This window comes from Lethenteron reissneri, chromosome 22 (genome assembly GCF_015708825.2).
Source record: "Lethenteron reissneri isolate LAM-NWPU_2019-01 chromosome 22, ASM1570882v1, whole genome shotgun sequence".
Lineage (NCBI taxonomy): Eukaryota > Metazoa > Chordata > Hyperoartia > Petromyzontiformes > Petromyzontidae > Lethenteron > Lethenteron reissneri.
In genome coordinates this window covers 523250-547910 of record NC_083800.1, presented here as the reverse complement: position 1 = coordinate 547910, position 24661 = coordinate 523250, and the positions used below count along the sequence as shown (strand labels likewise).

The following is a 24661-nucleotide window of genomic DNA, read 5'->3' as shown; positions in this document are numbered from 1 at the left end:
CGCAGGGCGGGGCTCCCGCACGGCGCTCAACTCACGGCCCGAGGGCGCTGTGGCCAGTGGCCACCATGGGTACTGCGAGCACCGCCCACACCCCATTGGCACCGCCCACACCCCATTGGCACCGCCCACACCCCATTGGCACCGCCCACACCCCATTGGCACCGCCCACACCCCATTGGCACCGCCCACCCCATTGGCACCGCCCACACCCCATTGGCACCGCCCACACCCCATTGGCACCGCCCACCCCATTGGCACCGCCCACACCCCATTGGCACCGCCCACACCCCATTGGCACCGCCCACCCCATTGGCACCGCCCACACCCCATTGGCACCGCCCACACCCCATTGGCACCGCCCACACCCCATTGGCACCGCCCACCCCATTGGCACCGCCCACCCCATTGGCACCGCCCACCCCATTGGCACCGCCCACACCCCATTGGCACCGCCCACACCCCATTGGCACCGCCCACCCCATTGGCACCGCCCACCCCCCATTGGCACCGCCTACCCCCCATTGGCACCGCCTACACCCCATTGGCACCGCCCACACCCCATTGGCACCGCCCACACCCCATTGGCACCGCCCACACCCCATTGGCACCGTGGGCACCACAGGCACCGCAGGCGGTCAGTGTTCGAGGGTTCGGATTGCGTGGGTCAGACTCCGTCCCCAGGGCACGGGCGTAGCTGCGGAGTCACCGGCGGGGAGGCGCGAGGCGTCGTGGCGCGGCTCGTCGCACGCGAGGATCCGGGGGCCGGTGCCGTGGGGAGCGCCGCGGAACGCGACGGGGCCCCCCCCCCCCCCGCGGTCAGCGCCGTGCCAACAGAACCGGCGGAGCGCAGTCTCCGCTCATTGCAGAGGCTTGCGATTCCGATGCAGCTGGCCGCCCTGGTAAATACGGCGAGTGTATTAACCGTGAAATACTATGCGCAATCTGCTTGAATGGACTTTAAGGATCCCGTGACATCATTCGAAAAGAGTAGGCCATTGTGTGCTGGCGTCATGGTTCAAATTTGAAAAATGATATCTAAAATGAGTCAATGAGGATCACACAGCGGCAACATCCCCCCAACTGTGAAGCAACCGCAGCCCCGTGTCCCACGTGAAACACAGCGGCACCTTGCCGCCCGACAACTGCCTCACGCTATAAGCACAGCGTGGATAGCACGCATGGACGACGTTGCTGTTGAAACAAAAATATAAGAAACGTGCTTCAGTTTGTGAGGTTGACCTTACACGTGACTTTATTTTAAGAACATTTCGCTGGACATAACACAAGCAGCAGTGTGCGTGTTTGATAGAGCGAGGCCGCGTGCAACGTCACAGCAACGCAACTCCCAGTCGCTGCATCGGCGCTTCTCAACCACTCCACCACAATCGGGGAAATGGAAACTAAACTCGACACAGCGCCCCATCGCAAGTCTTCACGTCACCCAAGTGACTCTGATAAAAATTAAAACTCATTAGAAGAAATGTTCACGATTGAAAAAGGCCGCAATTTATTAAAATGATTGGCAATAATGCACGAGACGCAGCCAACGTGAGGGTCCGGACTCAAGTTCTGGGCCAGGCCATGGAACAATCTGGCCAAATTTGTGCCGTGTGACCCTCCATCATACGACATAACCAAATTAACTTGTCACGTGGTGCATTTAACAACACGCCAACTATGACTACACCAAGCACCTTGAGGACAAGATCCAGGAAGACAGAATTTTTATTGTTTGATCTTATGATGGAAAGTTAGTCCATGGCATTATGTGGGCTAACCCAAAAATCAATAACGAATTGCAAGAATAACGGCTCGGACACGTGACCTATGCCACAGACGGGCTACAATTCCCGACAGCTCTCACTGCAATGACCATCGAGATGCATGCAACGTGAATTGCCGCTCAGTCTGCGACTCAGCGAATCCCTTTTGCATGTGCAGGGCGGAACGAGATGGGCATTGGAGTGGCACCCCGGGGTCAGCAACCAAGGGTGCAGAGGAGACCTCATGCCGCCAGGCAGTGGCGGTGGTGAGAGGGGCCCTCACAGAACTGGTCAACGGTGTGGCAAGGAGAGAGCCTGAAGACAGGTGGTGGAGGTGGTGAGGCTGTGAGAGTGGTGCATGAAGGTTGTGTCAACTTGCAGGACCTGGAATTTGTTGCGTCCACTTTTCTTTTTAAACCTTCACAATCTCCCCAGGTAAGAGACATGAGAACACTGAACCAGTCTCAGCTACATATGCTCGCGAGCAGTGTTCACACGACTCCACGTCATTCCATCGCTGCATCTGACCAGAGGATTCCTGTATCGGCCGTGGCTTCATGGCCAGCAACCTCCTGGCAGTCAGCGGATGGGCTTGGCTCACTGATGAGCCCATGTAATAGCGAACCACAGCCATGTCTCCCACACTGTGCATGCAAGAATGCCATTAATCAAGGCCCCGGCAGCTGAAAGACCAACTTGTACTTTTTGGTGAGTGAAACCCATTCTTTACATGTTTTATGTATTTTCCTGTTTGTAAAACTCACTGAGGTAGCATTGATATAAATTACACTTAAATCCATGAGTGACAGTGGCTTAGGAGTACTCATAGTTGCCGTGTCAGAGTCCCAGTGCTGACACCACTGAGATCCTGAATCCGGAGTTTCAGCCACACAGTCGCGACCATGGAACTGGGTTCTCAAGTGCAGCGAGTTGATGGTCTCAGCCCGGTTACCAACGACTGCACCAAAGACGCATCGTATTCAGTTTGGGTTTTACATAATGGACGTTAAAGATCCCTTGAGCTCAATCGAAAAGAGTAGATCACCGAGTGACTATGTCACGGTCCAGATTGGCCAAATATGAAAGTGTCTCTGCAAATCACTCAATTGGGAGAAGGGACTTGGCGACATCACCCCCTGCTGTGAAACTACTGTAAGCCGAACCCCCCCCTGGGAACAGAGCCTTGCTTCGTGAGAGCACCCGCGCTATAATAAGCATTGTGTGATTATGAATGTACTAATGGTAGAGTGGGTGAGTGAGCGAGGATTTGAGTGAGTGAATGATTGGATGGGTGGCTGAGTTCCCTTGATGAGCAGCAATTGAAGATAAAGAGTTTCTGAAATACGGACACACATTGAAATTTACACTCGTCGACCACTCATCACTGTTCTGTTTATGCCTTTTCTCAAATTTATATTAAGAGTCATTTTGCCCATATCTTTTTTTATAATTTGATCGGGGTGTAGCACGCGGGGGGGGGCTAATGATATTCTGCAGAAAATTCCAAACGGAACCAGTCAGACACACTGAGGGACAAACAGCTGTTCCCACAGGATGAGAGCGAAATCAAAGTGGGTTCCGGTCCTTTGTGAAGCGACGAGCCGAGGTGGGAGATTTTCGAATATAACAAGCAGAAACAACGCACATCAGTCTTGCTGCGGCAAGCTCCTGGCAGTGGGCCTCAAAACCAACCATGGGTGTCGTGTCTGGCAGAGGAGAGGGACGATGTATTGTTCAGTGCTCAGTTCGGCACTGACCGACAGAGTATCGCTGAAAGTTTATTCTACATTGAGCCATCCTAAGAGAAGGGCGGGAGAGGCACCCCAGGACGCCTGCGTGAATCTAGCAGCTGCAAGAGAGAGAGAGCATAGAGCAGTGGAGAGAGCGTGACCCGCGCAACCGAGAAAGAGTGTCGGCGCTGGCGAGAGCACCGGGTGTTCGACACACACACATCGACGCAGACGGAACCTAGACAAGTGTGAGGAGCAGCGGCAAGCAATCGACCTGGAGGAAGGGCGGAGAGCACCAAGCATCGACCAAGCGAGCATCGCACAGGACCAGCAGCAGCAGCAGCTAACGACTAACCACGAGCGGAGGACTCGGAAGCCGAGCACACTCCTGCAAAGGTGGAGTCTACAAGGATCAACCGTGCCTGGTGTCAAACGGGGGTGACGCGCGGCGGCCAGCGGACGATTTAAATTAATTCATTGATGTCTACTCTTGCCTTGGGCACACGTTTCTTTATCACTGCTCGTATGACCATTGTCACATTATTGTTTAAGGACTTTCCCTATCGCCGTGTACGGTCTCGCTACTCCGAGAAGTCAGCCTGTTGTTACATTGCTCAGTTTAAACAAACTTAACCTTTGAGGGTTAATTGTGCGGATTAATGAGTAGGACATCTCCACGAGTACTGTGTTGACAATTGCGAGCATAAAGTGTTCGCATATTAGAGTGTTTTTAGATATTAAAATTGCTTAACACAAAACTCGGAGTGATTATTTCCTAAGTTGATGCATAATAATCTTAATTATAAGAACTGTATCCTGCGGTGAGATCTGAAATCTGAGACCTGACATAAACACACTCAAATATAATCAGTAAAAGTTAAAGCGAGACTCATTGTATTATCACGATTGACAAACAACCCTAGACAACGAAGCCGAGCCTAATTATCATAATTGCATACTTTCATAAATTACATATTTTTAATTGTATTATCACAATAGGTAATACACCCCTAGACAACAAAGCCAAGCCTAATTAAATTAGCATAATTTCGTACAAAAACACATTTAGCATTTTTCATTGATTTTTTTATATTTTTCAAGACACAATATATACATCGCTCACGGTCACTGATCCATGAACTTTGCGATTGTGGAGAGCTGTATGTTGGAGGTTCCTTCGTAAATGGTGCCTAATAAGGAGGTGGAATGGGGAGAGAGAAGTCGCAGGTCAGGAAATAACTTGAACAGCAGGCGAGACATTGTGTGCTTATTCCTGGAAGATGGTGATGATGCTGGTAATAATGATCATGACAGCGATCCTGCTTTTGATGACGAGTAGATGATGTGGATGATGTGGATGATGTGTGGGACCGTACCGACTTTGCAGTCCCGGTAGTACTTCTCGATGGGGTAGCTGGTAGTGAACCCCACTCCTCCCATCCACTCCATGCACTTTGACGTCGTCAAAGATGCCACCTACACGGAGACAAAGATCCCCCGTATAACCTTCGCTGTTAACGAGCACCTATGAAAGCCGACACACCATGCCCTACCGCCTTTATCTCCCCAATCCTGATGTTTACACACTGCATCGTGTACTCATTTAAGGCTGAGTCGACCTTGGGGAGGTCGTGGACCGGTTAAAATATTCGCCATCGTTGGTCGTGAGCAGGATTCGACCTCGGGTCACCGGGCTCGTAGCGCAGTGCGGTTACCATTTGTCGGCACCAGTTCTGCCGTCAACGAGTGATTGGGGCGCCGTGTCGGCCTTCACGGTGCTCCCTAAACAGCGCTGTCCCCCGTGCAGCCTGCGTGGGCTACATGGGGGACTCTCTTGCTTTGTGCGTACATGGTTCTTGTGTGTTCAAGTGTGTGTGGTGCTTGTGTGTGCAAGTGTGTGTTTGTGTGCAAGTGTGTGTTTGTGTGCAAGTGTGTGTCCCAACAGGCAGTTTAAGGATATATGGGGGATCACTGTATGTCTTTGTGTGCACCTCAGAGGTGAAGTACTTGGCCATGCAGGCCTGCGTGAGGAAGGGCAGGCCGGCCTCTCGTAGCCGCGCCGCGTTGTACGTGAGCAGCCGTGCCGCTTCGATCTGTGTCGCCACGTGGGCGATCTGGTGCTGCATGCCCTGGGGGGGGGGAGGGACGGATACGTACTCATCACCCGCTCGTCCACTCAACCTCGCGCACAACAACAACAGCAGCATGCACACAGAAACACACAATCACTTACACACGCACTCATATTTACACATGACGAAGACACAGAACCCCCGTACAGCCTGAACAGCCTGCTGGACCAAGTGCTGTTAGTGAGCAGCGCCTATGAAGGTCGGCACGGCAGACGAGGGAGTGGGTGGCCAACACCACACCTGACCGCCTTTGTCTCCCCGGTGGTGATGTTTACACATCACACCAGGTACTCATTTGAGGCTGAGTCGACCTAGTGGAGGCCCATGACTAAACTCAGGATGCCTTATTCGTAGTGCAGCGAGCTTACCGCACACTCACTGGACCACACGCGTGTACCAAGCTCGGCCAGGGAGCGAACCTGGAAGTCGTAGATGCGCTGGCCGAACTGCTTGCGCTGCTTGGTGTAGGCGACGGCGTGGTCGAAGCAGCCCTGGGAGAGCCCCACCATCTGCGCGACGGCACACCCGCATGTGTTGTTAGCGTGCAGCGACACACGCGTGTCCACGCACGGCGTTCACGCGAGTCGGCGCCATGACCCCCTCACCTGCGCGGCGATGCCGATGCGGCCCTCGTTAAGCATACCGATGGCGTACTTGTACCCTTGTCCCTCCTGGCCCAGCACGGCGCTCAGCGGAACCTGGGTCGCATCGCGACAGGCAGAGAGAGGGACGGCGGCGTACAGGAGTTATCATCCTCTCGTACGCGTCATGGGATTTCTCTCATTTCCTCAAATAGGGAGCAGCGGTCAGAACGCCAGTGCAGCAGTTGCCGGTGTGAAACACGTTCATCTTGCAGACACGCTCACCAACAAACACGCACTCATTCACACACAAAGACAACAACAACAAACACAGTTGCTGGCCACAGGCCCAAGGGCCCAAAACGCCAAGCGGCCAGCAAAAAGCAGCGGCAGACCTTGACGTTTTCGAAGTGCACAGGGCAGGTGGAGGAGGCGCGGATGCCCAGCTTGTCCTCTTTCTTGCCGACCTGCAGGCCCGGCGTGCCGCGCTCCACCATAAAGCACGTGATGCCCTTGTAGCCCTAGTGGCGGTCATACAAACGTACGAACACAAACAACGCCACACACATACACAACAACAACCGGCGATGTTTAAATACACACGTGAAAACGCGCAAACACAAATATACACGCAAATACGTGCAGGGCATTCACAACAATACACGTCACCAGGGTAGCTGATGTATAAACATCGCCACTAGGGAGATAAACGTGGCCGGGTGTTTGCTGGCCACCTACCTCCTCGCCGACATAGGCATTCACTTACAGCACTTGGCCCAAGTCTATTAATTACTATATGGGGGATCTTTGTCTTTGTTGTATGTGGGTGCGTGTGTGTGTGTGTATGTGTGTGCGTGCGTGTATGTGTGTGCGTGTCTTTGTCTTTGCACCGAACCCTCTCTGGCGCGGCGTTGGCCATGACGAGGAAGAGCCCCGCGTGCTCCGCGTTGCTGATCCACATCTTGGTGCCGTTGAGGAGGAAGTGATCTCCGCGTTTCTCCGCCCGCGTCTTCATCGCAAATGCATCGCTGCCCGAGCCCTCCTCCGACAGGCAGAAGCTCCCAACCTGCGAGCCGGGTTGAGGAGTTCTCACGTGCGCTCTCGCTGACCACTTCTCACTCACCCGCCGTGTCTCACAATCGCGCGCTCGCTCACAGCGTCAGCCTCTCTCTCACCGTGTCGCGGGCGAGCCGCGGGAGGTAGTGTCCCTGCTGCTCCGTGGTCCCCAGCTTGCGCACCATGGTGTTGATGAGCGTGTTCTGGATGTCGCACAGCACGGCGACCGAGGGGTCGACCCTCGCCAGCTCCTCCACGGCCAGCACCGACGCGAAGAACGTTGAGCCCGCGCCACCCAACGCCACGTCGATCTCAATACCCATCAGCTAAGAGCCACGCACACGCAAGATACACGTGTGTGTCAGCGTGGGGAGCAGTGCGAGGGAAGAAGCAGAAATAGAAGCGTTGTGACCTGCAGCGTGGTGGTTGAACACGGTATGGATGAGTGCATATCCCGTTTGTGTACGTGTATTCCCCATGTGTGTACCCCCGAGTGCGAATGTGTGAGCCATACCCCTTGCTCAAAGAGGCCGTCGATGACCCCCTGGTGCATGACAGACGCGCGATCCATCTCCGCCACGATGGGCGCCAACTTATCCCGAGCAAACTTGGCAACTGGGGAGACATGGGAGATATGCGAGTGGGTGAGTGTGTGGGCGAGTGAGCCGGCGAGCAAGTGGTAGGATTGCCCTATCTCCGGGTAAAACCTGGACCGGTGGCAACCCTACCACAAACGTTCCCCACGATGGGTCCGTGAGCTCAGGAGGAGAAATAGAACCCTGGATGATGTCTGCGGGGTCTCACCCGCATCTCTCATCATGGCCTCCTCCTCGTTCAGGCTCTGCAGCGGGCCCTGCACAAGAGTGGCCGCGCCGTCATGGTGCGGGTGTGGTGCTCCGGACGACAGGGCCCTGCAGCAGCGGAGACTGGCGCCGCCACTGCGCCACCCTGCCGCCCTGGCCAGCCACCCCACGCACGCCTACACCACCGCGGGAGAGAGATTTACGATGGGTAGACACGTGTTCATTAATTGATTAAAAACACTTTCTGTGCGCAATTAACTAATTACACGGTAGTGTACAGATTAATTACAGCTCAGTCTATTTGAGTTTAACGATGCATGCGATTCGATTGGTATCCATATGAGTCGATGGGTTTCGGACAAGTCATCAGTGGCCGGGCTGAGACCATCAACTTGCCACACTTGAGATCCTGGATTAATCCCAGTTCCGTGCGAGTCTATGGGTAGTTCACCTGCATTTGTTTAAGCAAATCTGACTATGCTGTCAAAACCCATCCAAAGTTGTCCTGTTGAACCAAAGCTGCTGAAATGATGCACTTCAATCTCACGTGTGGCTGATGGGATGTGTCCAACATACTTTTGTGTCGAGCAACATTGGATGTTGGAGGTGGCTTGCCTGCTCATTTATGGTGTCAGACTGAGATCGCAGCTTTGGGCCGGTTCACAAATGAGAGGTCGGGAGTGGACCCCGAAGGGGCCCGGGAGGGAAATACAAACTCGGTGCTGCTGGGATCTGTTCTGGACAAGGGCCCCATGGATCGCAGCCATTGGCGAGAAGTGCGATTCATTGGCGAGAATGTTTCTGGAGTTGCGACACAGAGTTCGTTGTTGCTGTTAGCGGCGGCGGTGGTGGTGTGAATCAGTGTAGGGAGCACGTTCGTGTGTGGCCCGCGGGGTTGACATTTTTTACAATTAAAACATTTCAAACCCCTTAAGATGCAAACACATAATGCAGTACATCCATAGAAAGCACGTAACGAATGGACACCAGGACTGTGTATAATAGAGTCATACACTTTCTTTTCGTTCATTACGCGCTGACTTTGTACAACAGCACAGACAGGACCAGCGATGCAGACAGAACAGCGGCAACACGGCGGAAGGTTTGCAAGTTCTCAGCCCATCCCTCTTGGGTCTATAAAATTAGTACCACTTTGTGGAGAAGTGGTACTATTGTCCTATGGATTAGACTCGCCCCTGCCAGAGGAATGTGGAACTTCCACCGCTGGCTCTGGCTGCAAACATGAGCACCGCATCAACGCCCAGCTGAGCAGGAAATTCCACATTCCCATGGCAGGGGCAGTCAATACAGTAGCTGCAAGGTGCTAAATGGCAGCCGTGGTCGATCCACTGCTGGATGATGAAGGCCTCCTCTGCCGGCCGCCAGTCTGTCGCCCACCACGTGCGCTCGCCACGTGGCGAGGACTCGGCCCGCGGGCCGCTGCTCGAACTGAACTCGCGGGCGGCTGCGAGTCGACTCGTTCTGCGGGTCCACGCTCGCGGAGGGAAACCTGAGAATCTTGACCGCGTCACCTCCGTGACGCGTTTGACGTCACCAAACAAACACAAGTGTGTGTTTTATATGTCACCGCCTTCAAATGAAAGGCGACGGCGAGGCAAGTGGCTGTGCGTGCGCGAGTTTAATGGACGCGAGAGAAAGGCCGCGATGTGCGAGGCAGCGAACTCGCCTTGGCCATCGAGCCCACCGCCGCTGCAGCCGCCGCCATGTCGGGGTCGCCACCGCCAGCTCGCTCCTGATTGGTGCAGACGGCAACACCCCCTCGTCCCAATCACGTGACCGCTCCCAGCCAATAGCGAAATCAGTGACTTCGTCCCGCACTGGATGACGCGCCGTGCACCTAGCCTGGCACAATCGCTGCGGTGACGTCACCGCCACTTCTTCATTGAGCATACACAGAGGCACAGTGGGTAATACGATTTGGAAGCTGCAATCGTTCACACCATGCGACCTTGTGATGATCACATGAAACATGTTCTTGTGATGACCGGTTTCACGTCTGTGAAAAAGAGCTTCGTAGCTCATCGGATTCCAGTCGTGAATTCGCGGCACTTGGCCACCGCTCAGTTTGTATTCTCTCCTTAGCGACTCGCCCTGCCAAGCACGGCTACTTGTTCAGAATGAATCCATTCAACTCCGTGCTCGCGAACTCGGCTCAGGGAGTTGCTGATAGCGTGACGCCGCCCCGACTCAAGCTCACTGTGGACGGGCTCCGACACTGCGCGGCTCGCCAGCAGCAGGGCCCGGGCTGCACGAGCCGGCGCTGCTGAACCACCACGACGCGTCTTGCTCATGCGCAGGGACAGTGGGGGGAGGGGAGCGTGTTGTCTGCTCATTCATGTGGCACTTACACTCTCCACCACGACGATAATGATTCTATACGCTTTGGGTTTTTCGGTAAAGTCGCGTAGGTGAAACATATAAAATAAATAATAAATGACAACAACTAAATTAAATCACGACGTTTCGGGCGCAACACAGGCGTCCTTCAGGTGGGGGGAACGAAGCGAAAGCACAAACACACTTATTTTATATTTTTTACCTACGAAAAAACCAGAGTATGGAACGAAAACTTCAAATATAGAGATAATGATTCTGATTCATGCAGTCACGAAAGCTTCAAATCTAGAAATAATGATTCTGTTTTAGTTTCATTACAAAATAGCAAACGGAAATAAATATAGATTTGACGTCATCTGTGCTTACATTTTACTTCACTGCGGATGACGTCATGTCACTGCTCCGCGCGGTGACGTCATCACTCTCGCCTACGTAATCGCCTTTTGGTGACATCACGATCTCCCTTTCGGCCGCCATCGCTGAGCGGTAAGTGACTGTGGTTCCTGGGCGCCGCGAGCAATCCGTGAACATCGACCCCATGAGGCATCTCCTCTCTCGTTGGGGGCCCAAGGAGTGCGGGGGGATATAGCGCCGGTCTCCTCGAGGGGATTTGGTGGCGCTGGGGCGAGAGGATGAGGCTCCCGAGCGGGCGGCGGGTGTCGGTCAATCGCGATGTTGGACCCGATGGCCGCTAAGCGCGGTGAAACAGTGTTTCGTGCTGCTGTTAATGTTGAAGGGTTGTTTAGCACGGGAAATCACCGTAGGGATGGAACTATGGAGGGATTTAGGTACTTACGGGAGTGAGATGCGTGGTCGGAGAACGGGATGGCGACTGCATGGGTATGCCTTCATCCAGCAGTGAATACACCATGGGCGATGATGCTGTTATAATTGAGTAGTGGCAATGGGTTGTATTAAAATGTTGCGGTGGCGTAATTTTAATAGACCAGCACTATTGTGCGCGGGCGGCATGACCCCATCATTAACGTGGTAGGGAGAGACGACACTGGGCCCTGTCTCAGAATGTGAAATGTCCACCACTTGGGCAGAACTTTTAAGAGCCGAGTGCCGCCACGTTTGTCCGCCGTGTATAGAAGCATCGCCTCTGTATGGCCCGCCTCTTGCCATGGGAATGTGGTCATGCATGATTATAGTGAGGACTTGGTGAGGCCTTGCTACCGCCGCTGCCTGACGATTGCTAAACTCGCCCCAGTTGTGATTTCTAATTGTAGCGGCGCGTTCTGCCGAGCACGTGGGGCATGGTCATCCAGCATCAGGCCCCCTTGCCGCGTGTGGCCATGTGATCCGTGCCGTGCCGTGTGTTTTATACACGTGGCAAGTTCAATTATAAACAACAAGTCGAATTTTACCACGTGGAGGTGAAAGTTGGAGGCACAGCCTTGCAGGTCGCTCACGCCTCTACTGGCCGAAGGAGCGCCAGAGACGCCTTCCTCTCGAGGGTGTTTGGTCTACTCTTCTGACTCGCGGGTCGGACGTCTTGGAAGACCTCGCCACCTGCTGATTGACAAACTGTAGTGTACCCATTTGTATACCGTGATGTTATGCTTTGTGGTGGATGCATCCATCACATGCTTACTGGGTAGGTAACGTGTACAGCACTTTGTCACGAGGCTGCTGGATGAGAGCGTCCCCATGCCTGGGAGGGTTATTTAACAATATTTCACGCTCGTCTGGGTTGGAGAAGCATGAAAGCGTATAAATACAATCCTGCAACAAATTGTTCTTAAAACCAACTAACAGAATGTGTTGCCTCTGTTTTCTCTCCATCCTTTCTGCTCTCCACAACTACACCAAACAACGACGCTACAACCACCACCTCCCAATCTCACCTCTACCTCCCACAACCACCAATCCCACCTGCCACTCCTTTCCACAACAAACCACCACCTCCCTGCTACTCTACTTCCCTCTCTACAATAACAACCACCACCACCTCCCTGCCTGATACTCGTCTCTCGCCACTAACAACCACGCATCACCAACAACACAACCACCACCTCCCCACTCGCACCTCTCCCTTCCCCTCCACAACACCACGAACACAATCTCCAGCAGCACCAGCAGCCGCCATGAAGCTGAACAAGTTTGTGACGTCGTCGCGGCGCAAGAACCGCAAGCGGCACTTCAACGCGCCGTCGCACGTGCGCAGGAAGATCATGTCGTCCCCGCTCTCCAAGGAGCTGCGGCAGAAGTACAGCGTGCGCTCCATGCCCATCCGCAAGGACGACGAGGTCCAGGTGCGTGCGACCCCGACGCGACGATGACAATAGTTTGCGCGTATCAAGCTTCAAGGTATCGTCATGACCAACCCGATGATGATGATGATCCCACCACCTCCCTCTGCTTGCCACTCGTCTCCACCATGAGCGCGGCAGATGCGGTCGTGTTGTGGCATTTGTCTGGAGGGGAGGAGAGTGGCAGGAGGGATGATGATGGTGGTTGTGTTGGTGTAGTTGTTGAGGTGGGGAAGAGGAGGTGGTTGTTGATGAGGAAGAAGAAATTGGCCAGCAACGCCTTTCACCTCGGCCAAATCCAGCAGCTCCTGCTGCTACACAGGAGAATCGCAGAGGCCCTGGCAGTCTCCAACCACTCTTCTTTGACTCGCATAGAGATCCATATATTCACAGAGACCCATAGATCTGCCCTTGCATTATCCCACCATCTGGCCATTAGTCGCCAGACTTGTGGAGATCACTTCAATGCCCAGCTCTGTAACAGGCCATCTTTTGTCCCGCACACGTCCTACCCAGCGCTGCCGTTTTTGCCAAATCACTTTTTAACACTAATCCGGTGTTTCTCTTCTGGACTTCATGGATTGTGAAAGGGATCTATAACATGTTTATTGTAGGATGTTCAGGCATCTGTTAACCCTGAGCCAGTGATGCAGTTCCACATTGATTTGGTGCAGGCGAATCTTCCCATAGGACAACCACTGTTGACTCCCCCACAAAGTGGCACTTGTTTTGTCGACCGATTTGAGGGACGATTGGCTGAGTGAACCCCAACGCAGGATTTGAACTCGCAACTCTGATTACGAGCCACTGGCTCTGCAGCTGAGCCACCTGGTCTCGTGTATATGGTGCTTGAATGCCTCAGGATCTTAAAAAGTACCTTGTATCTCATCTCAAACATTCAAAGGAGACCCCCCCCCCCCCCCAGTGGCAGCTGTCCCTGTGTGGCAAGGTGGTCCAGTGTGCAAGTGGGAGTTCGTGTGCCGGAAGGGGGGCAATGATTGCGATGTCTAATCCTGTGTAGCTGATGGGATGTGTGGAGGGACAGATATGTGGTGTCTTCTTATTCGTCTTGTAATCACAAGGACGAGAGGCCGTAAGTGATCCTTGTCACGTGTGTGTGCGTGGCTGTGGGCAGGTGGTGCGCGGTCACTACAAGGGCCAGCAGGTGGGCAAGGTGGTGCAGGTGTACAGGAAGAAGTACATCATCTTCATCGAGCGCATCCAGAGAGAGAAGGCCAACGGCGCCAGCGTGCACGTGGGAATCCATCCCAGCAAGGTGGGCGCGAGGGTGCAGGCGTTCTTGCTGAAACTGCCTTCATTGCCGAGTCATCATCAATCGTCACTATTCCAACTTGTCATTATCACCATATTGTATAAGCTGCCACCATAATCACTGCTGCCAACACCATCATTGTCATTGCAACCACCACCATGGTTATTGTTATATCATCATCACTGCGACTGTCGCTACTATCATCATCATTGCCATTTTCATCACGACTGGCATCCTTGTCATTGCTCCGGCCACCACTAGCATCCGTGACTTCCGCTGCTGCTGCATTACCATGTTTTCATCGATGTCTTGGTCATCCTTAACTGCTGCCATCGTCATTGTTATCCCTAAAGCCACCACCATCAGAATCACTCCTGTCATAACCAAAGACAAAGGTCCCCCGTATAGCCTTTACCACATTGTTGGGGAAAGTGTTAGATATGAAGGTCGGCACGGCACACGAGGGCGTGGGTGGCCAGCACCACGCCGACTGCCTTTGAATCCCGAGTGGCAATGTTTACATATCACACTAGGTACTTAAATGAGCCTGAGTTCAAATAATCGTCACGCTACTGCTCCACACATCAGCATGACTGCTACTGACACCACCGTTGTCACAGCTGCTACATCATTAACTTAATTTCCAAGTTCACGACCTGACGAAGCAGCTGAAAGCGGTTTCATTGAAACGTCATCGTTATTGTCGGTGTAGCCAATGCCACGGTTATCCATCATTGCTAGTGCAGGTTATTGTTGCCACGTGCTTTTAGTCGATTGGTCGACTAATCGTGCCGGCTGTGGTTGTCATAAGGACTAATATCATGGCGGTGACGCCTCCTTGGCCTGCAGGTGGTGATCACGAAGCTGAAGCTTGACAAAGACCGCAAGAAGATCCTGGAGAAGAAAGGCAAGTCCAGGCAGCAGGGCCAGGACAAGGGGAAGTACAAGGAGGAGACGATCGAGAAGATGCAGGAGTGAGGACAACCAACCTCTTCCTCCTCCCCCCACTTGCCCGCCTGCCCCGGCAATTACAATAAAAACATCGTTGTTTCACAAGAACGCTCTGTGTTGGTTGTGTGGATGTGTTGGGTGGTGGAGTGTTTTAACAACTCGACTGTTGGTTGCTGAGTATTTAGCCCAAAAACGTGAGGGGGCAGCAACAAACAGGACTGTTAAGACATGTTTTATTGATAACAGTAATATTTAATTAAGCAAGGTTCATATTCTTGGTTCTTTCGGTAAAGTCACATAGAAGGGAAATAATAAAACTAAAGTAAAACAGGATAAAATTCTCACGACGTTTCGGCCACAACGCAAGCAGCCGTCCTCGGGTGAAGAACGGCTGTCGGAGAGACAGCGTCCTAATTAACACTGCTAAGCTCGGCAGCGTATTTTTAACCTGGGTTGGAGGAGAGCACCCTGATAAAGGAGTTTACATATCAACAGGAATTTAGCATATTGATGACATGCAGATATGGGATTAGTCACTACTTGTGGAATGTGTACGCCTACACAGCTTAAAAATACGCTGCCAAGCTTAGTGTTCATTAGGACGCTGTCTTTCCGACAGCCCTGTTCTTCACGCGAGGACGGCTGCTTGCGTTGTGGCTGAAACGTGGGAGTTTTATCTTTTGTTTTATTTTTATTATTTCCTTTCTACGTGACTTTACCGAAAGAACCAAGAATACGAATCCATGCAGTCGCGAAAGTTTTAAATCGAAATTTAAGCAAGGTTATAAGAGCTTGGGAAAATAGACGGTGGGAGAATTCTCAAGTACGTAGAAGGGAGCAGAATAAGTGACCTGCAATGTGTTGGTTAAACACGAAGCTGAAATGAAGGTCTAGTCGACGCTAGTTGTCAACGTGGGTGGACGAAGGAGAGAAGTTTCCAGGAGCAGTCACCTTGGTGCTCATTGTAGAAGAGTGATGGTCAATTAGCAAACACCACTTCGCCATTTCTCCAGACTGCTTCACTTTGACGGCGATCGGACGCAGTGAGAACTGGGTGCTCACCCCTTCCGGAAGTTTGTACTTTGGAGATTAATTTGGAATGTGGTGAGCATTTGCATTAAGTTAATAAAGAGCGAAACAGCGTCTCAGTAATTTACAAAACCTGCTATTTGGAGGATTTTTAGTCCACGAACGTCGAGTATTGAGCATTGCACTCCTGATCGCACGCACAAGAGGGCGTACCAGCCGCCGAGAACCCATGTACTGTATGGAGAACTCCTTTCACACCGTACGTAGCTATCCTTGCTAATCGGAGGTGCGGGGGAAGGCCAACAAACTAAACTCAAAAAGCAGTTCTAAAGAAATTAGTTTTCAATTTAGACCAACGAGAGAGTTGAGTAACAAGGAACACGTCCACACAAGTGACGAATACAAAATGATCGGCGGCGTGTGGAATATAAGCAACAAAATACATTGATAGGAAATTTGCCTTTCATTTGTCCCTGCAAAATGTGTACACATTCTATTAGCCCAACGACCTGGGAGTGCATACTTTCATCAGAATTGCAATCAAACTGGGCCGCTTTTAACATTCGGCGTCTCATCAGCAGAGTAGCTTGCTGAAGATCTGCCACATGCAGTTCGTATAAAAACAGATCCGTCACAGACTCGGAGCACGTGTTAGCGAGCAGCTATTAAGACCGACACGGCGCACGAGGGGGTTGTGTGGACAGCACCACCGCGCAGTTCACGTGAGTCGAACGGCAAAACGAAATGTCAAGTGGACCCAGCACCCTCGAGAGCCCCCCATGCTGGGGCACTCTTCTGCCGGCAGTGGCGTGGGTAGGCAATTGCGGGGCTGCGCCTGGACATGGCTTGAGACGATCAGCTGAGCAGGGGTATTTAACGCGGCTCTAATTCCATACACTGGATAGGCAGCCACGCCCCCGTGCCAATCCGCGCTGGGAAATGTAGAGCACGTGCGTGCATCACGTGACACGGGGCGATCTTCTGTGGCGGTGTCGCTTCTCGCCGCCGTCTCGCCAGGATGGGCTACCACGGCCTCACCATCCCCATCATCGTCATGACGGTCTTCTGGGGCATCATCGGCTTCGTCGTGCCCTGGTTCATCCCCAAGGGGCCCAACAGAGGGTGAGTTCTCGGCAAACCCTTTACGGGTCGTCACGTCGCTCCGGCCGGCGAGGAGGCGGGATGGTTTCCGCCCCGGCCGCTTAGGCAAGGGCGCAGGCTACGCATGGACATTTGAGGCCTACTGGGCAAATATGTTCTGTACATAACATCTTAAATGTAAATACCAGTTGTTTGATATACGATAAGGACGGCTGCTTGCGTTGTGGCCGAAACGTCGTGAGAATTATTTTATTGTTTTATTTTAATTATTTTATTATTTCCATTCTCCGTGACTTTACCGAAAGAACCAAGAAGATGAATCCCTGCAGTCACGAAAGCTTTAAATCGAAATTTATACGTTAATAGTGAAAGCTTACACTGGTAGTCGTTAGTACAAATTAAAACTATGTTTTATCAGTATCGCACGTCTCATTCGAGTTGAGTACGTGGTGTGAACATGAGCATTGGGGATACAAAGGACGTTGGACTGGTCACCGCCGTAAGCCGCTCTGCTCGCTAACAGCGCCTTGGCCCGGCAGTCTGTAACCCTGCACGGGACATTAGCTACGGAATTCGCCTCCTTCCCATATCACCTCCATAAAATTCTTATTTACACATCTCAGCAGCCTTCAAAGAGTCCATATTAGCGGCAGCAGCAGCCGCAGCATTGATTTAACGCAAGCCAAACGCTGGACCGGTTTCAATATTCATTGTTTCATCAGTGGAGTGGAGTGTTTAATCAGCTCGCTTGCTCCAATACGTTGTGTTTTCGGCATTTGTATGGCGTATAATTCTTAGACCAGCAGTGGCGAAAATAATTTTAGCGAGAACCTATTAAGACCGACTAGAATGCGTTACCCGTTGTGTGCTTTGTCAAATACGAGCAGCACGGCTGGCGACGTAGAGTGCGAAAGAAGTTCAACACGAAGTGCCGAGTCGACCCTAGCGGTGGCCCGGGTCATGTTCAGTGACCACTCGTGACTGATGTTACCCAAGGCTGGGATTCGAACCCAAGTGTGTTGCAGTGGTTCTTGCATTAAACCTGACTCCAAAATAATAATTATGGTCGTTGTGGAGAAGACTAAATAACTAAATATATAAAAGTGGTTTTTTTTCATGTGGAGGGACAGATATGGGAGGCGGATTGCTTCATCATTTCGTTTTTTATATTCTCAACAACGACGCTGGGAGTTGTTGGTGTTGATTGTAATCGAGCTTTGTGTTGAATTCGCACCCAATAACGAACAGTGGAGGGTCCTTGCATTTGAACATCTGGCGTTCAGCATTGGTTCAAAGAAAGCCACACTGCTGATGAGACAATTAATATTAAAAGTGGTCCAGTTTTCTTGCATTTAACTGATTGTGCTGAAATTGTGTGCTCCCAGAACCCGGCTTGCTGATGGGATGTGTAAAAAACTGTTTTTTTATACGTGGAGAGACAAATATACATTTGTGTGCTTATGATTATTCCTGACTCCGCTCTTCTTTCCACAGAGTTATCAACACCATGCTGGTGACATGTGCCGTTTGCTGCTACCTCTTGTGAGTTCCACAGCACTCTACACTCACCACTCCACACAGATGGATGTACTAATCCATTGCTATACTGCCACTTCCTGGCCACCTTGCAGTCCGGGCCTACAACACTGATCTCCAGGCACTTGATAAGATCAGGCACGTTGAGGGTGGTGGTCGGTGTGGGTCATTGACTTGCATATTTATACGTAGTGAAAGGTGTATTCATTAAACACTGCTATCGTAAAGGGCTGTGTGCAGGTAATAGCTGTAAGTGGGTAATTGTCAGTGGACGAGACTTGTGGTGGAATAACGGCCAAATGATTAAGCACGAATGAGAGCATGACCATTGCTAAACGCGGCTATGAGGTCAGTAGCTATGCAGGACCGGGATGGATTGTGGCATCACATGGTCATGAGGAATGGCCATAGCATGGGCACGCCTTCATCCAGCATTGGATAGACCATCATTCGTGATGGTGAAGAGGGCCTACTTAAAATCTAAAATCCACAAGTTATTTTCTGGTTGAGGGTCAATTCAGCCCATTATCCATTCGGGGTACATACAATTAATACCAGGCACTGCAGAAGTACACAATAATTATATGGTAAGACTAGTCCACACTGTATGAATATGGAGTGGTTAGTAATAGTTTTCTGCTGCATGAGGTGCTACAGTATGATACATTTTTACACCGCACTCATAAATCCCTTGCCAGTGCTGTGCTGGACTCTTAGCACAATCTCCGCGGAGGTGTTTTGTGAACGCTGCAGTAAAAACGACATGGTCACCGAGCGATGGAACATTCACAACGCGGGAAAGCAACTCGCGGTGACGTTGAGTTGGGGGCAGCTGAGCTCCTAAGTGGTGGATAGCGGTGCCTGGGTGACTAGCTGATAGGCTAAGTCGTTCATTGGATGTGTTTCTATCTTACAGGTTGTGTAACTTTGAGGCACTCTGGTTGACTAGATGGCTTACTTCTGGTTGGATACAGTTGGTGTCTTAGTGACTGGCCTTTAAGACCAGTAAGTATGTGTGTGTTGTTGTGTGTGCTGTTGGTAATGCTTGGCGTATTGCCGGCTGGCTGAGAGGCTGGCTGGGTGGGTGCGTTAGTTGTGTTCGGTAAACACCGCCCTAGCCGGACCTGTCCAGTCTCCCCTCGCCTGTGTCGCCAAACCTGGACCCCGCCGCTCTGGGGCGGCAGCAGAGGACAAAGTCAGGAGACGATGGCGCTCGCTCAGCCGACCTCTGCAACACACAAATCACTCATTCATTCATGAATTATATTTGGGTTACAGTGCGAATAAAGTTCAATATACACACATAGATACGCACATCATCCTCGTAGACCAAACAAGTACATACTGCACTTGAACGAAGACACCACATTGTTTATGTTGTATTAGTTTCATTTGCAGCCTCGTTTACTCACTTGGTCTGCGTACAATTGTGCAAACTGTAAATCACTAATACTTGTTTTCATTTGACTTAAAACTTTCCCGCTTGTTCTCTCTGCCTGATGACGACCGCTTGTGTTGCGATCGAAACGTCGTCAGTTTTGAAATAATTTTTATGTTATTTTATATCTACGTGACTTTAATGAAAGAACCAAATAATATGAATTGTTATCATGCACGTATCAAAGGATGTATGGTGGTGATCATAATTAAGTTAAATCTACGAGTCGTTAGAAGCCTGCCAATGTTTTGTGATCATTGAGCCGAGTTCTGTAGCAACAGCAGGCGGAAGGGAGCGAGTTCCAATCCTGTTTGAGACCGACTCGGCCCATCATCATCTTTCCCTCCGGGGGCCAAATGAATGAGTACCACTGTGTGGGGAACAGTGGTTGTATATACTCGCCCCCGCCATAGAAATGTTGGGTTTGCACCACTGGCTCCGAAAAGCCCTATAAACAGATGAGCAGAAATGGCCATTCGAACAGCAGCAAGTCACTTGTGTTGTACCGGAGCTTCGCCGCCGGGAGGCGCCCAAAGACCGGGAATCGGGGCAAAGATTCACCCAGGAAACCTTCCCGAGTCTTGTGGTCGTGTTTTCGAGACTTGGCCAAATCTCTTTTCATGAGAATTTGTCTTCATGTGGGAGAACCGGAGAAAACCATGCGTACGGCTGCAGCAACCAGCAATATCAACATTCTTATAGCATTTGTTTATGCAGGAATGCTCCAAACTGATTTCAGTTTATCTGAGTCTCATCAGCAAGGTGTGGCCTCTTAAACCGCCGAGAGATTTGCTTGGTGTTATAGGCAGTTTTATACTAACGCTACGGAGTGCATTCAATGCAGTACAGCAACTTTGTGCAAGATATTAAGTAACAACAGCACGAGCTGTGTCTCCATGAGGATTGGTAACCGATAACCATTTTCAGAATCAATAGGCCGTTCCAAAGGTCAGAGACTGGTAACGGATTCCAGTGGTGTAACAAACGCGCTGACTGGCATGCGTGTACGTACACTCCGCATGGCGGCAGGCCTGAGGGTAAATCATCTATGGGCAAATAAAAGGTAAACATGCAGCCCTGCAATTGCCAGAGCACATAACTGCTGACGGAAAGCGCCTCCACTCGAGGCAGCTCTAGATTTGGCCTACTCTTCCATTGTCGACTCAACTGCTGTGCGGAGAGATGGAATCGAGCCCGCAACCTGTGTGTTCACCATTCCCACCACCCCTGGCGGCAGCTTGCTTCGTTCCTCAGTTGAGAAGCTCAACACGTCCGGTTTGTTGCTCGAGACGTTCCTACGTGTGGCAAACCGCTAACCGGGGTTTTACCGGTGAACTCGTGCAGTTTACCAGTCGGTTCACACGCGGTGCTCCCTGTCCTGTTGCGGTGCCGAGCACAAACATGGTTGATCGTGCTCGGGATTCTCCGCTGAAAACCCCAAATATCTGGATTCATGGCCTGGGGGTTGTTTAGTCTGGCACAAGTCCTCTGCTCGTGGCCTGTCGCCGTGATGCCCTCCGTCCTCCGTCCTCATCATCGCGACCCCCGTGGCCCCGTGTCTCCCCCCGATCACCCTCCGCTAATGGACGCAGAATTGAGACAAAAAAAATACAACCCCTGTATGAAAACAACAACAGAGACAGACGTTCCGGCCTCCAGCGTTTGGGTGGTGGTGACATTCGTTTAGCAGGGAGTGGATTACAGTTGGAGGAAGAGAATGTGGGGAGCAGGTGTGTGAGAGAACTACGGATTTCACAGCAGTGTAGAGTTGCGGTGAGTAGATATTTGATGGTCCTTGCCTATAAACATTTGGCAATTCATCATGGTTCAAACGAGTCTTACTGCTGATGAGATGGTAAATATTAAAACCGGTCAAGTCTTTATTTTGTTGAACCAATGCTGGTGAAATTATCCACTACGATGTAGGCCGTGCGGCTGATGACCGGGTTCTCAGGTGTAGCGAGTTGAGAACCCGGCGTGGTCACCTCTGGGCCGCCACGCCGCCCGCCCGGTACACGCCAGACCTGCCGGGCTGTGGCCGGTGGTTGGGTGAGGAGGATCGCTCACGGGGACGCTGTTTGTTTTGGGTCGTTCAAACAACAACAAACGGAGGCATCAGATCTGCATCGCCACCACCCGCTCCAGCCCCTACTACCGCCCCTGGGTACGAGAGGAGGAGGAGGACCAGGAAAGTGGAGACTCCGTTGAGACCGCCACGGTTCAGTTTGGAGATTATTTGTCGTTCTTTTTTTATTTAATACGGGGGGGGGGGGGGTGGGGGGCTCGCCGGAAGAGCGCACGGCCTGCAGTCGGAAGGTTGCGCGTTCTGACTTTGGCAGCGGTAGGGGGGGGATGATGAGCTGGGTCACCCGGTCAACTCCCCCCCCCCCCCCCCCCCCCCCACTGTGGGGAAGATCAACAGTGAATGTCCTCTACATTGACTTAACCCCTGTGAGTCATAGGAATGTTCAATTAATACCACTGGTGCAGGGATGTTCATGGCTCTGCTCATTTGATCTTGGTGAATGCCACTCAACGTCTCGAGCCGGGGCCATGTGCGGTTAATCTGTGTTGTGTTGTTCGTGACACCAATGCCACTCTCCCCCCCTCTCCACTTCCTCCCTGATTTCTCTCCACTCTCCCCCCCCCACCTCACTCCCTTATCTCTCTCCCCTCTCCTCTTCCTTTCTCTCCCACCTATTTTCCCCTCTCTCGGCCCACCCACCCGTCTCCCCCTCTAGCTGGCTCATCGCTATCCTGGCTCAGTTGAACCCGCTGTTTGGGCCGCAGCTCTCCAATGAAACCATCTGGTACCTCAAGTACCAGTGGCCCTGAGGAGCGATGGCACCGGTACGTGGCTCCGTGGACACTCGCACACACGTGGGTTCAGGTGTGGCTGGGGTGGTGTAAACACCATCGACGCCAGAACTACGGTGCACATGTTTTAAAGTCAAATATTACACCGCACAACACTCAATTGGGATTTCACACGGAAGCAGTCATTGCCCCCTATCGGCAAACGCCCGCTCACTGCCAGGTGCTGAGTGGCCCTGTGCCATACAGGGGCAGCAGGAGCAGGAGGATTGCTCTTACAGAACGATCACTGCTGCTCCTGCGACGACACAAAGCCCATCCCCACATAACTGTAAATGTCCTCACCCCCCTGCGTTCTTGTTTCTCAGGAATCCGGTGACACCACCTACTGAAGACGGGTTCCACCAACTCCCTGGTTTCCCGGATCCGGTGAAAAATGTGAATTGAATCTTTGGTGTAATTTGAGATTTTGTCCTCCCATTCTCTCCTGCTGCCCAACCCCCCACCCCCCCCCCCCCCCGTGTGACTGGTGTACATTTTAATGCTGCCCCTGCCCCCCTACTGTGCACCCACAATTGTGGACGCCCTCGCTCACTTCCTATCACCGTGGCGCAGAGTAACGAAGCGGACGCCGCCACCGCCTCCACGCGTCCGTCCCTCCGCGTAAATGACGCGTTCTTTACACGTCCCTTCGACCACCACCACGCGGCCTCGTGGGCATGCAGCCTTCTTAAAATAGCCGTGCATCGAACGAGCACCGCTAAGAGAGGGCCCTTGCCTGTAAACATCAAGCAAGCCAGACTCCCCTGCTGATGAGACACTGAATATCAAAACCCCTCTAGCTTTGTTCCTATTGAACCAATGCTATCAAAAATACGCACTCTCAGCAGGCTATTTGGCTGATGGATGTGTAAATGTTGGCAGTGTTTATGTAGAAAGACAAGAGGTGGAGAAGCAGTCTACCCAATTGCGTTCTCCATGATGCCACTGGTGGGTCTGGTATGGGGCGGCCTGCGTCCACTCGGTCTCACCGCGTCGCGTTTCGGCACCATTCCCAATGACGGTTAGATTTTTTAAATGATTTTTTCTGTGGCAATGCTTTTCCCATCTCGCTCGTCTCATCCCGTGCGGTCTGATTCAAACCATCGGCTTGAGAGCAACATTACCATAAACCTTAAAACACTCCGTTCCTGCGTGCGGGATCTTCCTAAGCCATTCACCGATTCTGCCAAATCTCAGAAGCTAAGCGAGTTTAAGTCTGGCGAGTACTTGGGGTCGGATCCCTGGGAACACCAGGTGTAGCAGGATAAGTGTTTCTGCATGTGGGAGGAAATTAGCAATTCTCAAAGACCATTCATCAACGTTGGGGCAGCTCTATTTGGTGTCTAGTCTTAAGAGCAGATAGTGGCATGTCTTGGTGGTCGCTGCACATCTCCTGAGGTGCATTGGAGGAGGTGGAAGGCATCCGTGGCATCAACATCCGGGGCCACGGTCGATGTTTAAACGCACGGTGCCACTAACTGGGCAGCAGTGCAGTGGTTAACTCCCGTGCCTCGCTGCAAGCGCCTGGGTTTGACTAGACTCGGGTACCTTTGAGTTTATTGTATGTTCCCCCTTTGTTCTGCATGGGTTTCCTCCAATTGTTAATTAAAATACAGTAATTGATGTTGGCCAAACATCCTAATGCTGACATACTCCCTGAGCATCACCCCCTACTCAAAACTTGGCAGGATCTTCCTAAAGTCATGAGACTCGGTGAGGCTTCCCAGGGTGAACACGCTAAATCAAAATTGCCCAGCGCTGAAAGTGAATAAGACCGACTTACCACCCTTGCCAATGTG

General features: G+C 51.9%; 3 protein-coding genes across 5 annotated transcripts; 2 read left to right on the top strand and 1 right to left on the bottom strand.

Moving 5' to 3' along the window:
• Nucleotides 1-1225: 1225 nt before the first annotated feature.
• Nucleotides 1226-9865, bottom strand: ACADSB (acyl-CoA dehydrogenase short/branched chain). Of its 2 annotated transcripts, XM_061556184.1 has the most exons (12): nucleotides 9753-9865; nucleotides 8067-8241; nucleotides 7777-7877; nucleotides 7382-7588; nucleotides 7102-7272; nucleotides 6602-6727; nucleotides 6231-6323; nucleotides 6045-6134; nucleotides 5485-5622; nucleotides 4870-4969; nucleotides 4617-4683; nucleotides 1226-3469 (listed from the first exon to the last, which is right to left on the bottom strand). In XM_061556184.1, the coding sequence occupies exons 1-11, from the start codon at nucleotides 9789-9791 to the stop codon at nucleotides 4619-4621; spliced, it is 1305 nt and encodes a 434-aa protein (XP_061412168.1). In that variant the 5' UTR covers nucleotides 9792-9865; the 3' UTR covers nucleotides 1226-3469; nucleotides 4617-4618. The 2 variants fall into 2 exon arrangements, with proteins under 2 accessions (XP_061412168.1, XP_061412167.1); XM_061556183.1 differs by having other exon boundaries at nucleotides 1226-4683.
• Nucleotides 9866-10788: 923 nt separating this feature from the next.
• LOC133345449 (large ribosomal subunit protein uL24) lies at nucleotides 10789-15010 on the top strand. Of its 2 annotated transcripts, none has more exons than XM_061556185.1 (4): nucleotides 10789-10909; nucleotides 12497-12681; nucleotides 13814-13954; nucleotides 14801-15010. In XM_061556185.1, the coding sequence occupies exons 2-4, from the start codon at nucleotides 12514-12516 to the stop codon at nucleotides 14927-14929; spliced, it is 438 nt and encodes a 145-aa protein (XP_061412169.1). In that variant the 5' UTR covers nucleotides 10789-10909; nucleotides 12497-12513; the 3' UTR covers nucleotides 14930-15010. The 2 variants fall into 2 exon arrangements, with proteins under 2 accessions (XP_061412169.1, XP_061412170.1); XM_061556186.1 differs by having other exon boundaries at nucleotides 10799-10909; nucleotides 12500-12681.
• A 1849-nt stretch (nucleotides 15011-16859) lies between these two features.
• Nucleotides 16860-24005, top strand: ATP6V0E1 (ATPase H+ transporting V0 subunit e1). Its single transcript, XM_061556182.1, has 4 exons — nucleotides 16860-17053; nucleotides 18527-18574; nucleotides 22748-22856; nucleotides 23189-24005. The coding sequence occupies exons 1-3, from the start codon at nucleotides 16950-16952 to the stop codon at nucleotides 22839-22841; spliced, it is 246 nt and encodes an 81-aa protein (XP_061412166.1). The 5' UTR covers nucleotides 16860-16949; the 3' UTR covers nucleotides 22842-22856; nucleotides 23189-24005.
• The last annotated feature ends 656 nt before the right edge of the window (nucleotides 24006-24661 follow it).

What these genes read in the sequence shown, in the direction of transcription:
- LOC133345449 (XM_061556185.1), top strand. Translation starts at nt 12,514, where the DNA reads ATGAAGCTGAACAAGTTTGTGACGTCGTCGCGGCGCAAGAACCGCAAG. An exon ending in GCAAGGACGACGAGGTCCAG is followed by an intron (nt 12,682 to 13,813) that starts GTGCGTGCGACC and finishes GGCTGTGGGCAG; the next exon opens with GTGGTGCGCGGTCACTACAA. An exon ending in TGGGAATCCATCCCAGCAAG is followed by an intron (nt 13,955 to 14,800) that starts GTGGGCGCGAGG and finishes CTTGGCCTGCAG; the next exon opens with GTGGTGATCACGAAGCTGAA.
- ATP6V0E1 (XM_061556182.1), top strand. Translation starts at nt 16,950, where the DNA reads ATGGGCTACCACGGCCTCACCATCCCCATCATCGTCATGACGGTCTTC. An exon ending in CCCAAGGGGCCCAACAGAGG is followed by an intron (nt 17,054 to 18,526) that starts GTGAGTTCTCGG and finishes TTCTTTCCACAG; the next exon opens with AGTTATCAACACCATGCTGG. An exon ending in GCCGTTTGCTGCTACCTCTT is followed by an intron (nt 18,575 to 22,747) that starts GTGAGTTCCACA and finishes CTCCCCCTCTAG; the next exon opens with CTGGCTCATCGCTATCCTGG.
- ACADSB (XM_061556183.1), bottom strand. Translation starts at nt 9,791, where the DNA reads ATGGCGGCGGCTGCAGCGGCGGTGGGCTCGATGGCCAAG. An exon ending in TGCACTTCGAAAACGTCAAG is followed by an intron (nt 6,324 to 6,601) that starts GTCTGCCGCTGC and finishes GATGCGACCCAG; the next exon opens with GTTCCGCTGAGCGCCGTGCT. An exon ending in GCATCGGCATCGCCGCGCAG is followed by an intron (nt 6,135 to 6,230) that starts GTGAGGGGGTCA and finishes GCCGTCGCGCAG; the next exon opens with ATGGTGGGGCTCTCCCAGGG.